This window comes from Vulpes vulpes, chromosome 12 (assembly GCF_048418805.1).
Source record: "Vulpes vulpes isolate BD-2025 chromosome 12, VulVul3, whole genome shotgun sequence".
Taxonomy (NCBI): Eukaryota; Metazoa; Chordata; class Mammalia; order Carnivora; family Canidae; genus Vulpes; species Vulpes vulpes.
The window spans coordinates 35,969,129-35,983,170 of record NC_132791.1 but is presented as its reverse complement, the minus strand read 5'-3'; the positions used below and the strand labels follow the sequence as shown (position 1 = coordinate 35,983,170).

At 45.1% G+C, this 14,042-nt stretch overlaps 1 protein-coding gene across 3 annotated transcripts in view; it reads left to right on the top strand.

The window, feature by feature from the left end:
• ADAMTSL1 (ADAMTS like 1) overlaps nucleotides 1-14,042 on the top strand; it is an 871,496-nt gene that overhangs the window by 742,673 nt on the left and 114,781 nt on the right. For all 3 annotated transcript variants that reach the window (XM_072728197.1, XM_072728199.1, XM_072728198.1), the window contains 2 exons: nucleotides 663-816; nucleotides 1,693-2,827. In XM_072728197.1, coding sequence (XP_072584298.1) covers nucleotides 663-816; nucleotides 1,693-2,827 — 1,289 coding nt within the window. The remainder of the gene's footprint in view (nucleotides 1-662; nucleotides 817-1,692; nucleotides 2,828-14,042) is intronic.

The window sequence follows — 14,042 nt, the reverse complement described above, 5'->3', positions numbered from 1 at the left end:
GCTTAACATTAAAATTATATTTGTGAAGGAAGGAAGAACATAATTAGCATTGAGTGTCATTTCTGTGTGTGAAATTTAAACTATATTATCTCATTTAATTCCCAACCTTGCTGGGGTGCCTGGGTGGCTCAGTCATGTAACTGTCTGCCTTTGGCTCAGGTCATGGTCCCAAGATCCTGGGATTGAGCCCCATGTTGGGCTCCTGGCTCAGCAGGGAGCCTGCTTCTCCAGCTCCCCCTGGCTCATGCTTGCTCTCTCTCTCTCTCTCACTCAAATAAATAAATAAAATCTTAAAAAAAAAAATCCCTACCTTGCAAAATAAGTGTACAAAGTAGAAACAGACTCTGAGTTGCCAACTGGTAAAATACTAAGCTGGGATTTGAACACAGGGCTCTATGACTCTGTAACTCTAAAGGCCAGGCCACATAAGTAAAAACAGGTAGAGTGTCTACAGGAAACTTGAGAGCAGAGAAATCTTGGAATGTGTTTACAATATGGCTGTGTCTTCCCAAAGTGCTACATACTTGATATTTCTCTCTTTTAGTGACTGTTGCTTTTTTAAGCAACTTTTCTCGCATTTTGGTGAGTTTGAGAGTCCATACAAAACCCATTAGCCTCTAGTTCCTGCATTTACGTACATGTGGACCCTCTTTCCTCACCAGTGTTCCACAAGCTGCGGAGAAGGCACCCAGACTCGAAGTGCCATTTGCCGGCAGGTGCTAAAAACCGGGGTCTCGGCCATTGTCAATTCCTCCCTGTGCCCTCCCCTGCCGTTCTCTTCATCCATCAGGCCCTGCATGCTGGCAACCTGTGCACGTGAGTATGTCTGAGCTCTGGGGACAGGGGGACCGAACCCACCACCCAGGAGCAGCTGTGGCCACATGGTAGCTTTCCTTAAACCCAAGGCCAGAGGGAGGTTGTCAGGCAGTAGAGCTCGAGGGCAGCAGCAGGCTGGTGAGCTCAGCTGGAGATGGAAAAGAAATCTTAATTACACGTGGCCAAGCAGAATTCTCTTCTCTGCTGGAAAAACAGTTTGCAGGGGGTAGTGCAAAGTTCACTGGCTGGCATAGAGAGATCTGGAAGCTGGAGTCAGCATATTACCGATGAAGCCTAATGCTGTCCACTTGGGGGTTTTAAAATGCCCTAAACAGCTTTGTTATGTTTAATATTAATCCCTGGAGTTGTAACACCTCTGGGCTCTCCTCCCCAAGTACCCTGCCCCCCCCCCCCCCCCCCCCCCCGTGCTCTGCAGAACACGAAGGGATGTGGAAACGGAGAGCAGCCTCCTTCCCTTTGTCCCCTGCCTGTTTTTATGATGCTTGTTTTCTTTGTTTTTAAATCCTTCTAATGAGAGGAACTGCCTCTCCCCCTGGCATCCCCCTCCATCTAGAGCCTGCATGTCAGCTTCTAGGGGTAGAAGGCCCCAGCAGGGTGATAGCAGGTTGCCCCCCCTGCACCCTGGGCGGCAGCCTGGCGGTCCACAGCTGGTAGCCGCTTCCTCCCCGCAAAGCCTCAGGCCTGCGCCTGGACTGAAGCCTGAAGCCCTTTGTCTCCCTCCCCGGCTCCCCGGCTCCCCGGCTCCACGTCCCTCCTCTCCCTCTCCTCTCCGCCCCGCGCTCACTCTCGTGTCTCTCCCCGTGTCCCCCCCCCCCCCCCCCCCCGTGGGCTTCCCTCCCACTGCCTCGGTGGCAGGGCCCGGCCGGCCGTCCAGCAAGCACAGCCCCCACATCGCGGCCGCCAGGAAGATCTACATCCAGACCCGCCGGCAGAGGAAGCTGCACTTCGTCGTGGGGGGGTTCGCCTACCTGCTCCCCAAGACGGCGGTGGTGCTGCGCTGCCCCACGCGGCGCTTCCGCAAGCCCCTCATCACCTGGGAGAAGGACGGCCAGCACCTCACCAGCTCGGCGCACGTCACCGTGGCCCCGTTTGGCTACCTGAAGATCCACCGCCTCAAGCCCTCCGACGCGGGCGTCTACACCTGCTCGGCGGGGCCCGCCCGGGAGCAGTTTGTCCTCAAGCTCATCGGGGGCAACCGGAAGCTGGTGGCCCGGCCCCTGAGCCCGAGGAGCGAGGAGGAGGCCCCGGCGGGGAGGAAGGCGGGCGCCAAGGAGGCCCTGCAGACGCACAAGCACCTGAACGGCATCTTCTCCAACGGCAGCAAGGCCGAGAAGCGCGGCCCGGCGGCGGACGCGGGGAGCCGCTACGACGACCTGGTGTCGCGGCTGCTGGAGCAGGGCGGCTGGCCCGGGGAGCTCCTCGCCGCGTGGGAGGCGCACGACTCGGGCGAGCGGAACGCGTCCTCCGAGGAGGACCCGAACGCGGAGCAGGCGCCCCGGGCCCTGCCCTTCACCATGGTCACCGAGCAGAGGCGCCTGGACGACATCCTCCGGAACCTGTCCCAGCAGCCCGAGGAGCTCCGGGACGTGCACCGCAAGCACCTGGTGGCCCAGCTGGCCCAGGACATCTTCCGCAGCCACCTGGAGCACCAGCACCGGGACGCGCTGCCCCAGCCCTCGGAGCGGAGGCTGCCCCCGGCGGCCGTCCCGCCTCGCAAGCACATGTCGGGCCTCAGCAGCGCGCTGCGGACCTCGGCCCCCGCCGGGGAGGCCGTGGGGGGCCCTCGCCGGCCGCACCGCAAGCCCATCATCCTGCGCAAGATCTCGGCCGCCCAGCAGCTGTCGGCCTCCGAGGTGGTCACCCACCTCGGGCAGACGGTGGCCCTGGCCAGCGGGACGCTCAGCGTGCTTTTGCACTGCGAGGCCATAGGCAACCCGAGGCCTACCATCAGCTGGGCCAGGAACGGAGAAGAGGTTCAGTTCAGTGACAGGTGAGCCTGGCAGCCACGGGGCTGGGGAGGGGGGCCGGGGGGGGGGGCAAGGGGCCACATGTCGCCGCCGGGGGTGCTCGCTCGCTCGGCTCTTCCTTCCAGGTGGTTCCAAGGGTAGGGCTTAGAACCCCGGGGCCTCGGGCCTGGCAGCCTGAGTTTCAAGGCACCAATAGGCCTGCTGGAGCCAAGACCAAGTATTTAATGTCTCTGAACTGTATGCTGTCCTCCTCCTAAGGTAATAGTAACAGTGCCTATCCACCCCAGTCCCCGTAGGGTCCCAAAGATTAATGAGATATTCTCCAGCTAGCTTTGAACTTTTGGCAGAAAGCTATCATTCCAGGCCAAGGCGTTATTACATTACCACTCTGTGAGATGGCCCACTGAAAAGCTTATCCATCAGAATGCTGTCTCCGTGTGTGGTCCCTCAGGGCTGGAGAGAGAGTGCAGCCAGCACCTGCTGCTCCCTGTGGGTGAGCCCATCCTCTGTCTGGGCCCGACAAAGCTGTTTGTTCCAGAAAGCTTTTATTCCCAGTCAGACCTGTGATTAATTATCCTAATATCTCATGGTGTCTCTGTTTTGATGTGTCATTGCAAGGATGACAGCATGTATTACTTACTGATTTCCTTGGGCCATGGCCATTTATAATGTAAAATCAATAGTAGTGGTAGAAGTTATAACAATAATATTTTTGAACACTATGTGCCAAGAACCGTGCCATAATTCCTGCATATATTCTCTTTTAATCTTTATAGTGGCCCTGACAACAATAATAGCAAGCATTAAGTGAGTAGCGACAATCTGCCAGGCTAATGGGGTCTTTGTGTGTTTATTTCATTAAATTCTAACTAAGCCCTAAGAAGTGGGTACGTTTTTTTTTTTTTTTAAGATTTTATTTTTATTTATTCATGAGAGACACACAGAGGCAGAGACATAGGCAGAGGGAGAAGCAGCCTCCCCTCCAGGAGCCTGCGGGACTTGATCCCAGGACCCCTGGATCATGACCTGAGCCCAAGGCAGACGCTCAACCACTGAGCCACCCAAGTGCCCCGTGGGTATAGTTTTTATCCACACTTTACAGAAGAGGAAACAAAGCCTAGGAACTGGCTAAAGATCTTAATAGTAGGTGGCAGAGCCAAGATACGTGACACAAATAAGATAGGCAGTCAATGGGAAGAATCATATATTCTGGATGAGAGAGGGATCTTTAAGGTCCTCTAACATAGAGTCCTCGTTTTAAATTTTTATCTTCTCTTAATTCATGTAGAATGCTATTTTCATTAAGTATAATACCAAATACTATTACTTGGCAATCCTTGTACCTAGCTTGCTAGCTTTGGGTAAAGGAAAGAAAGGAGCGAGGATTTATTGTGCCAGGCACTTTGCCAGGTATATTTATATGTAACTGTATTTCTTATTCTAACAGTCCACAAGATTGACATTATCCTCCAGTTTCACATAGAAAATCAAGGGTTAGCAGCTCACCCAAGAAGATCACACTTTAGTAAGAGCCAGACCAACGATTCCATATCAAGTTTGTTTGAGTCCAAAGAGTACACAGTTTGGTCTCCTCTTCTGAGACTGGGGAACAAATGTGACTTTGTCTTGCCTGCCTACATCTTTTGTGCCTTTGAAACGTCAATAATATTGCCTCTCAGCCTTAGTACTTATAGGCCAAGTACCTTTAATAACAACAATAGTAAGTATTTTTCCTGTGTACTCTTACTACGTGCCAGACACGGTAATCAGTGCTTTAAAGGCGGCATCTTATTTAATCTCCAAAAATAACCTTACAGTTTAAACACTATTATTGTTACCACAACAATATTTCTCACCAATGAGAAAGCTGAGACACAGATGTGGGAACCCACACAGAAGTGCCGGAGACAGGGTTTGAATGCAGGATTTATTGCACCAGGCATTTTAAATGCACACCTCAAGAACCTCTCCTCTTGTGTGCTGCTTGGTTTTCCCCAGCTCACGCTTTCATTGGTCAGCTAATGGCTAGGGTTCCTGCAGATCTTCCTAGAAATCTTTACAACAGATTTTGGGGTCAAGCTGAAGTTGGAGTAAATCCCCTTGAGGTCATGGAGTCGATGAAAGGTAGCCCCAGTGTCAGATCCCCCAGGATGACGGGTGCAGGTGAAGAGTGGTGCCCTGGTGCTGGGGTGGATGGTGCACTCGAAGCCTATTAGTGCACCGTCCTACCTACTGTGACCAAATCATGTCATCTTCTCCACCAGCCAGTCAGCTTCTCAAGTGCAGGTACCATTTTATTCCTAGACCTCTTGTCCAGGATTGCGCTACTGGGATGGAAGGGAATAGCATTTGGCTATACACAGGAAAAGATGGGAATTAATGTTTCTTGACTCACCACAGACCCAGTGCTCTGTGCTAGCAACTTTTTCATAGCCATCACCCTTGGTTAATGGCCACCACAGGGTACAACATAGGAGCTGCTATCCCAATTTCAGAGATGAGAAAACTGTGGCCCAAAGTAGTTTGGGAGCTTGATGATGTTAACTCGCAAAAGGCAGAATCAAGAGGGCAGATTTGAACCTAGGTCTGCCCAACTCTAGCCCATGCTGTTTTGAGTGAATGAGTAAGTTCACGATTCCATGCATCTATACTTCCCTAGAGATGCCAAGTTGCTTCAAAACCCTTGCTATTGTTTACCAGCTATTTCCAAGGTCCCTTTCTTCCTCCTAAAAGCTATAGACAAGGCAAACCATTGGAAAAGAGAAAAGGGGTCCCCAGGGCTCTGCTGTGCCTGGAACTTCAAAGGAGAACATGGAGCCCCTGGCTGACTCAGAGGGGAATTTTCTTGAGTGCTAGAGATATATTGTATGAAGTTCAAGGGTCACAGCCCATCTGGGTCACATGGTGACTAAAGATAGGATGCAGAAGGAGTCAGATCTTGCCAAGGCCCTTCACTTGGTATGACCTTAGTACCTTCATTTCAAAAGCAGGGGAGTGGCAGGGAGGTTGTACCAGTTCATCTCTGAGGTCCCTTCTACCTCTTTCACTCACTGACAAAAAGCCACAGAAGACAAAAACCCATATGCTGATGGGGATTGGGGAAAGCCTTGAGCACAGGAACTTCAATCTCTGTCGCATGAGCTGTTTCTGAGCCCCCTCCACAAAATGGGGGTTCACCAGTTGCATGAGTTTGGGACGTATTCACTTAAAGCTGAACAGATGTACTTTGCTGCTGGATTTTACTTCTATTTTTTTAATATAATGCTTGATATTTTTTCTCATTTTTATTATAAAAGCAGTAAAAGGACTGTAAAGCAATTCAAATAATACCTAAATCTATAAAGTACAAATGCAAGTCTCCCTCATCCTCCCACATTGATTCCCCAGAGTCTGTCTCTCTTAATAATTTGGTATACATCCTTTTGGAATTTTTATATATTTTATTGCATTATATATAAAACACATATACACATGTATGACTTGGGTTTTTTTAATGGAATATTACTCATGTTTAGAAATTTCATGTGGTTTCTACTCAACAACATGTCTAGAAGACATTTCATTATAGTATGTAGAGATCTGCGTCACCATTTTTAATGGCTGATTACTGTTCCTGAATGCATTTAACTATCCCCCAATTGAAAATTATTTTGGTTTTTCCATTTTTTTAAACTCCTTTAAGCACTCCAATGTGTGTTGTGACTGTCCAAGTGAATAATGCAGTATGCATTATTTTCCAAGTAGTTCTTTGATCAATGAACAATTTTTTGCCCTAGTCATCTCAAGGATACCAAGAGTTCTTGAAATACCACTTAGGAAACATTACTTTCACCTTTTAATTCTCACCTCCTTGGGTACTCTGTGTCTAGCTCTAATGTCTTTAAGATGAAGAGGGTTCCATGGAATCTTACTAGAAAAAGACACATGGGAGCCAGGTGCTAAAGATACCGAAGGTGCTAGACTAGGGCCAGTCCTGGCTCTTCAGTCACAAGGACATTGGTGGCAGCATGGGTTAGGAGTAGCATTAAGAGGAAGAGCACATGAGGCATAAGGGCAAACAGTTTTACAGTTTTTGCCACTCTCAAGATTTTTCTAGATCTACCCTTGACAGAGCTTTCCAATGCAAGTTAATGGCACCCGGTAAAGAAAAATATGAGATTTGGGATACTGATCTCTGATGTCATAATTTCTCCATTTAACTTAGCCGGCCAAAAAGAAATATGACTGGAGCTTTATTTTCTATACAGTTTTCCAAGTCCTGTTGAAAAAAAGAGAGTGAATATATCTGCACAGAGTATGCAGGAGCACAGAGCTGCCATTGGGACTCCTTTGCTATGGGCCATTGGTGACCTCTCTGTGTTGGGTTTCATTGCTTGTCATCATTCCTGTGTCCGGTAGCAATTCAGAAATGCTCATTTATTTTCACACAGAGATGTGCTGAAATGCCCAGTGCTGTAGTTCAGTTAGTCTGTTTTTGCTTAGTACCAAATCCATCTTTCTGAAAGAATCTGCAAGATTCAGCTGGCTATTGGTTTGTAGGACTTTGCCATGTGTTAAAGTATACTCTTAGTAACCTGAGCCAGCCAGATAGGTCAAGAGATGAAGAAAGTAACTAAGGAGAAGTCTACTACTTCTTTGGCTTTTCAGTATGCCAAAGTTTTATCTGAAAGAAATTGCTTCTATGAAAAAATCACTATCAAGTCAGATACCAGTGTATCTCATATATATAATTTACTAGTTGAAATGAATTCACATGCCAACTTATCAAGCAATAGTTTATGGGATGTTATTGAATATACTATGATAGACTGGTTCATCATAATCCCCTGCTTCTCCTTTCTTTCATATAACATTCCCATGGATCCTCAGAGCCGGACCCTCAGTCAGATACTGGGGATAGAGGAAAAAAAGACTCACTCCCTATCAGTGAAACTCAAAGTCTCATGTGGAAGCAGTAGAAGTAAATGCAGTGTTCAAGCGCTAAAAAAAAATCAGTATGGATATTTATTCACTCCATAAGAATTTATTAACCTATCTATTATATGCCATACACACACACCTAGTCACTAAGAAGGACTATTGTGAATGAAAAAGTAGTCTGCATTCCCTTGCAGTTTACACACATTTAGATTTCTGCTCAAATTTGTGCATCAGAAAGGCCTTCCCTGGTCACTATCTAGAAGAGCAATCCTCATCACCCTTTATCCCTTTAACTCTGCTATTTTATTCATAGACTTTTACCACCATCTGATACATATTTATTTGTTGACTGTGTGTTCATAAGGGTAGGGACTTTATTGCTGTATCCCCCTGTTGGGAATAGTGCCTGGCACCAAACAGATACTAAATAGTGAGTGAATGAATGAATGAAGCAAGACAATAAACACAGAAAAATGCACAAGCATCAGGTGGTGATAAGTGTTGGACAGAAAATTGAAACAGGTGATAGGGAATGATTTGGTGTCCACTTTAGATGGGTATTCTGAGGAGGTTACCTATAAGCCAAGATGGGAATGATGGCCAGTGTCCAGCAATATGACATCAGGAGAAGAGCACTCCTGCATAAGGAAAGAGCAATGTGAAACTCTCAAAGTGAAATGAGTTCAATGTGTTGAAGGAACCCCAAAAGAAGCTCATTTGGCTGGGCTGTGGTAGGTGGAAGGTAGAGGTGATGTGGCCTGAGGCCATGAGGTTAATAGAAACCAAGAGAAGGAATCTAGCTTTTAGTCTGAGTATCACAGGGAGAGTTTGGAAAATATTAGGAAAGTAAAATGATCTAATTTCCATTTTTACGGACTCACACTGTCTACTTTGTGGCAAGTAGATTGTAGAGGAAAATGAATGGAAGTGGGGGATCTAGTGAGATATCCTTCGCAATCACCCCTTCGATTCCACAAATATATGCTTGGCATTAAAGACAGTGGTAGGCACCAGACCATGAGACAATAAATCAAAGTCTCTGCTCTCTAGAAGCTAAGAAACACTGAAAGGCTGGTATGGAATAAAATAACTTGAGCCCTGAGTTTGTTTTAAACTCCAGTGGAAAAAATGCTTCTCTTAAAACTTCTAAATGTTTAGGGATGCCTGGGTGGCTCAGTGGTTGAGCATCTGCCTTTGGCTTAGGTTGTGATCCCAGGGTCCTAGGATTGAGTCCTGCATCAGGCTCCCCACAGGGAGCCTGCTTCTCCCTCTGCTTATGTCTCTGGCTCTCTCTCTCTGTGTCTCATGAATAAATAAATAAAATCCTTTAAAAAAAAAACCCAAAACTTCTAAATGTTTAAAAGTGAATAGAAAAGGCCTTCCCAAGCTCGTATGCACAATGATTACCAGGAACTTGTCAGAAAAGCAGATTCCCACATCCTACCTTACTCCATAAACACCCTCTACAGCAGTGCCCCATAATTCTCACCCTACAAGCACCACAGGTGACTCTGAGACCAGATATTCAAGGACTGCTGTTAAAAAACATGTTGAGCGAGAAAAGGGGAAGAAAGTGAAGCTCACTTGCTATTATTAGTTCTGTTAAAAGACCTAGTGGTGGGAGATAGAACTCCACCCTGAAGGTGACACTTAGGAATTCCAGGCACCTTCCCTTCCTCCCTGCCTTCCCCCTAATATACTTCCTTCAACCCACACACTGGCATGTGGGTTTAGATTGAGTTCACACAGGTCCTTGGAGTTGAGGCAAACCACAAAGTGCCTGGGGTGTGATGAGAGCAGACATGATGGAAGTTAACAGACCCCAAATCTGTCAGTTTGGGGGGAACGTTCTGGACTGGGTAGAGGTTAAAATAAGCAAGTGCGGCCACTTGGTTCAACCTGAAAATAAAGAAGAACTAGACTTTCCAACTCAGCCAGAAAAGGAGTGATTTAGAAACTTATGTTCACAGGGCTGTGATGCTGCTTGATTTAGAAAACAAGAAAACTTGGCCTCCTTCTCTCTTTGCCTTCATTGCTGAACCCATAGCTCTGTGAACCTGTAATTAATTGGCTGTTTTCACCATATTGCTGCCCTACAAAGTACATCAGGAAAGAAGTTTTAGAGCCTCACCTCTGGGGTCTCATGCATTAATGGTATCTGAGTGGCTTGAAAACCTTAATACGATAGCCCTAGAGTAGCCAGCCCATACCCTGGAAATATTTTGTGTACAGGAGGCTGTTTTAGCTGCCTCCCCAAGGTTGCTAATTATGAATTTTTTTAAGTTCCACCTAATATTCTCTCTCAGCTTATTATAGATTTGGCTTCTCTCTGTCCATCTCATACATACTCTTTGTGTATGTGTGTGTGTGTATGGTTCAAAGAGTTAAATATATGGTGCCTTTTCTACTTTTTTCTCCAAATTTTTAAAGTCCAGTTAGTTAACACAGTGTAATATTAGTTTCAGATGTAAAATGAGTGATTCACCCCTTGCATGCATCATCCAGTGCTCATCACAACAAGTGCACCCCTTAATTCCCATCACCCACTTAACCCACCCCCCAGCCACCTCCCTTCCAGTAACCCTCAGTTCTCTATAGGTAAGAATCTGTTTCTTAGTTGCCTCTCTTTTTTTCCCTCTATGCTCATTTGTTTTGTTTCTTAAATTCCACATAGGAGTGAAATCATATGGCACTGTCTTTGACTTATTTCATTTAGCATAATATTCTCTAGCTCCATCCACACTACCAAGATTTCACTCTTTTTTAGAGCTGAGTAATATTCCATTGTATGTATATGTATGTGTGTATTTATATATATATAATATACATATATATATAAAATCTTTATTCATTCATCAGTTGATGGACATCTAGGCTCTTTCCATAATTTGGCTATTGTTGATGGTGCTGCTATAAATATCACGGTACATGTATTATCCCTTCAAATCCATATTTTTTGTATCCTTTGGGTAAATACCTAGTTGCTGGGTCTTAGGATAGTTTTATTCTTAACTTTTTGAGGAACTTCCATACTGTTTTCCAGAGTGGCTGCACCAGTTCGCATTCCCATCATAAATATAAGAAGGTTCCCCTTTCTCTAAATCCTTGCCAACACCTCTTGTTTCCTATGTTGTTAATTTTAGCCATTCTGACTGGTATGAGGTGATACCTCATTGTGGTTTGATTTATATTTCCCAGATGATGAGTGATGCTGAGTATCTTTTCATGTGTCTATTAGCCATCTCTGTCTTTCTTGAAAAATGTTTGTTCGTGTCTTCTGCCCATTTTTTAACTGGATTACTTGTTTTGGGGGTGTTGTTTTTTTTAATATTTTATTTATTTGAGAGAAAGAGTGAGCATGAGCAAGGGAGGGGCAGACGGACAAGCAGACTCCATGCTGAGCATGAAACCCCCACATGGGGCTCAATCCCCAAACCTTGAGATCATGACCTGAGCTGAAGTCAGACCCTTAACGTACAGAGCCATTGAGTATTGAGTTTTTAAGTTATTTGTGTATTTTGGATATTAATCCTTTATCAGATATGTCATTTGCAAATATCTTCTTCCATTCTGTAGGTTGCCTCTTGTTTTGCTGTTTCCTTTGCTGTGCAAAAGGTTTTTATTTTGATGAAGTCCCAATAGTTTATTTTTGCTTTTGTTTCCCTTGCCTCGGGAGACCTATCTAATAAGAAGTTGCTACAGCCCATGTCAAAGAGGTTACTGCCTGTGTTGTCCTTTAGGATTTTGATGGTATCCTGTCCACCTCATATTCTAAGGCTGCATGCAATATACTTTCTTGGAAAGAGCTCCCTGCCCCCAATAAAAAAGTTGTTTCTTGTTTGTTCCAAAAGAAGAAAATGGTCTCTGAAAACACTTATCTAATCTGAACTCTGATCAGGATCCCATACAGGCTAAGCACATCTTCGTTAGAAACCACCCACTTGGGATCCCTGGGTGGCGCAGTGGTTTAGCGCCTGCCTTTGGCCCAGGGCGCGATCCTGGAGACCCGGGATCGAATCCCACATCGGGCTCCCAGTGCATGGAGCCTGCTTCTCCCTCTGCCTATGTCTCTGCCTCTCTCTCTCTCTGTGACTATAATACATAAATAAATAAAAATTTAAAAAAAAAGATTTTATTTATAGAAACCACCCACTTGATTTGTTTCCTACTTCTCTGGTATTCTTTCTCAGTCTGTGTATTTCTCTTCTGCTACCTACCTCTTATCTACCCTCTGGGAGTCTCACTCTGTATACACTAATAACCCCCAAGATTCCAGACTTCCCCTAGATGCCAGTGTTTCTCATGTGTCCAGCACCAGTCCAAGCCTCTCTTCTGCACAGCAGCCTACAGGACATCCTTACCAGATGCCCCACAGAAGTCAACTCTGTATATCTAAAACTGAAGTCAGGATCTCAGGAAAGAGTACTCCCACCTATCCAGCTTCCCAAACCAAAATATTTCTGGACTGTTCTTGCCCCTCAGTGGTTCTCATTCCTCCACCTTTCTCCGTTCTCTTTGCCTCTACTTTGGTCCCTTGTTCACTTTAAATGATTTCAACGGCCCTCTAAACTCTGTATTCGCCTTTTCTAGATTAGGAGTTGGCAAATTACAGTCAGTGACTTTAATATTTTTTACAGGGTTATTAAGAATGGCTTTTAAAGGGTTATTGTAAGAGCTATTGAAACTGAGCCCAGAGTTATTGAGTCAACTTGCTCGAGGTCTCACACCCAGTAAGTGATAGAGCTGGGATTTGAACCCAGGTTATTTGAAGGGTTATTTAAAACAAACATGAAATAGAATATACAACAGGTACTATAGGTGGCCCTCTAAAGACTAAAATATATACTATCTGTCCTGTTATAGAAAAAATTTATTGACTCCTGCTCTGAATCATTTGATATGCTACTGCCAGAGTATCTTTCTAACAAACCTGTCCATGCTGCTCCCATGCTTAAAATTCTTTTAATGGCTTGCCATCACTTGAGGATAAGTTCCAGGTGCCTTAGCATGACTTGTAATACCTTCTATCATTTGACGTTTGTCTCTCTCACTTGCTTGATCTCTTACCATACCCCCCACCTCACCCTTCTGAGCTATGCCTTTCAGAGTACAAAATTATTTGCTGTTTATGAATTTGCCCGGGGCCTTAGATCTGCCTCATCCTACCCTCTTCCTTACCAGAAGCGTATCCCCAAAGCTCGGTTGAACTGGCATAATAGAGCTAGAATTTGAATCCCAGGATGACCCCTTCCACGACCCACATAGTACCCTTATACATTGTACTCATCTCAGCCCATCCTACCACTGCGTGTTAGAATTCACTATTTGTTTTTCTACAGTACCTTCTGGATTATGTTAAACTTCCTCCAGGGCAAATGCTTAAAAATGTATGTCAATTTCTCCACAATTCCAAAAATACAATAGACACTCAACAGATGATAAAACTGAGGGATGCATGAATAAAGGAATGAACTGTAGTGATTCTCAGGGAAGTTTCTTAATTCCTGGAGACTGTAATCTACAGGTTTTGCATAATCTGAACTTCTTGTCTTTAACATGCAATTATGGCAGAGTTCCAGAGTGGTACCCACTCCCAATGAAACATTCCTGCCCTGTCCACATACTCTCCTTTACAGAAGTGTCAGGAAACCCCGAGGTTCTGTAGCACACACTACAATTTGAAAAGCCCTGCTAGAGAATGACTACCAAGAATAAACACCTTGTGGTATCCTATCTCCCATCACATCCAGACCAATGAAGAAATCATCATCATCATAATTGTTAACACTTATTGACCAACTGCTTTGAGCTGGATGCTGTTCTAAGTGTTTTACAGGTGTTTGTTTATTCTTACAATAATGTTTTGGGGTTACTATCCCAATTTTACAGATACTAAAATTGAAACACAGAAATGTTAGATAACTTGCCCAAAGTATTACACTTCATAAACAGTGGAGCTGGGATTTGAACTCAAGAAAGTCTGGCTCCAGGGACTATTTCTTTGTGTTGATTTTAACCTTAGTTGAATCCATGGACTTGGCCATTGTTTTAAAAAGAAGTCACTGGGGTCAGCTAGATCTAGCATAAATTAACATTCTATCTTCTAGCCAGCTGGCTTGCAATCTGTGAGGCTTTCGTTTTTATTTGGCACATGTGTGTTAGGGAAAGCCTTTCTTTTATTTTCTATCACTCTACCTTTATGCATACATTCCCAGATAGAAATATGAATAGTACTAGGCACATAATAGGTACTCAGTGAGCCCTGTAATTGTGCATATGCATTTGCATCTCTGTATATGTTTACAGCATTGTTACACA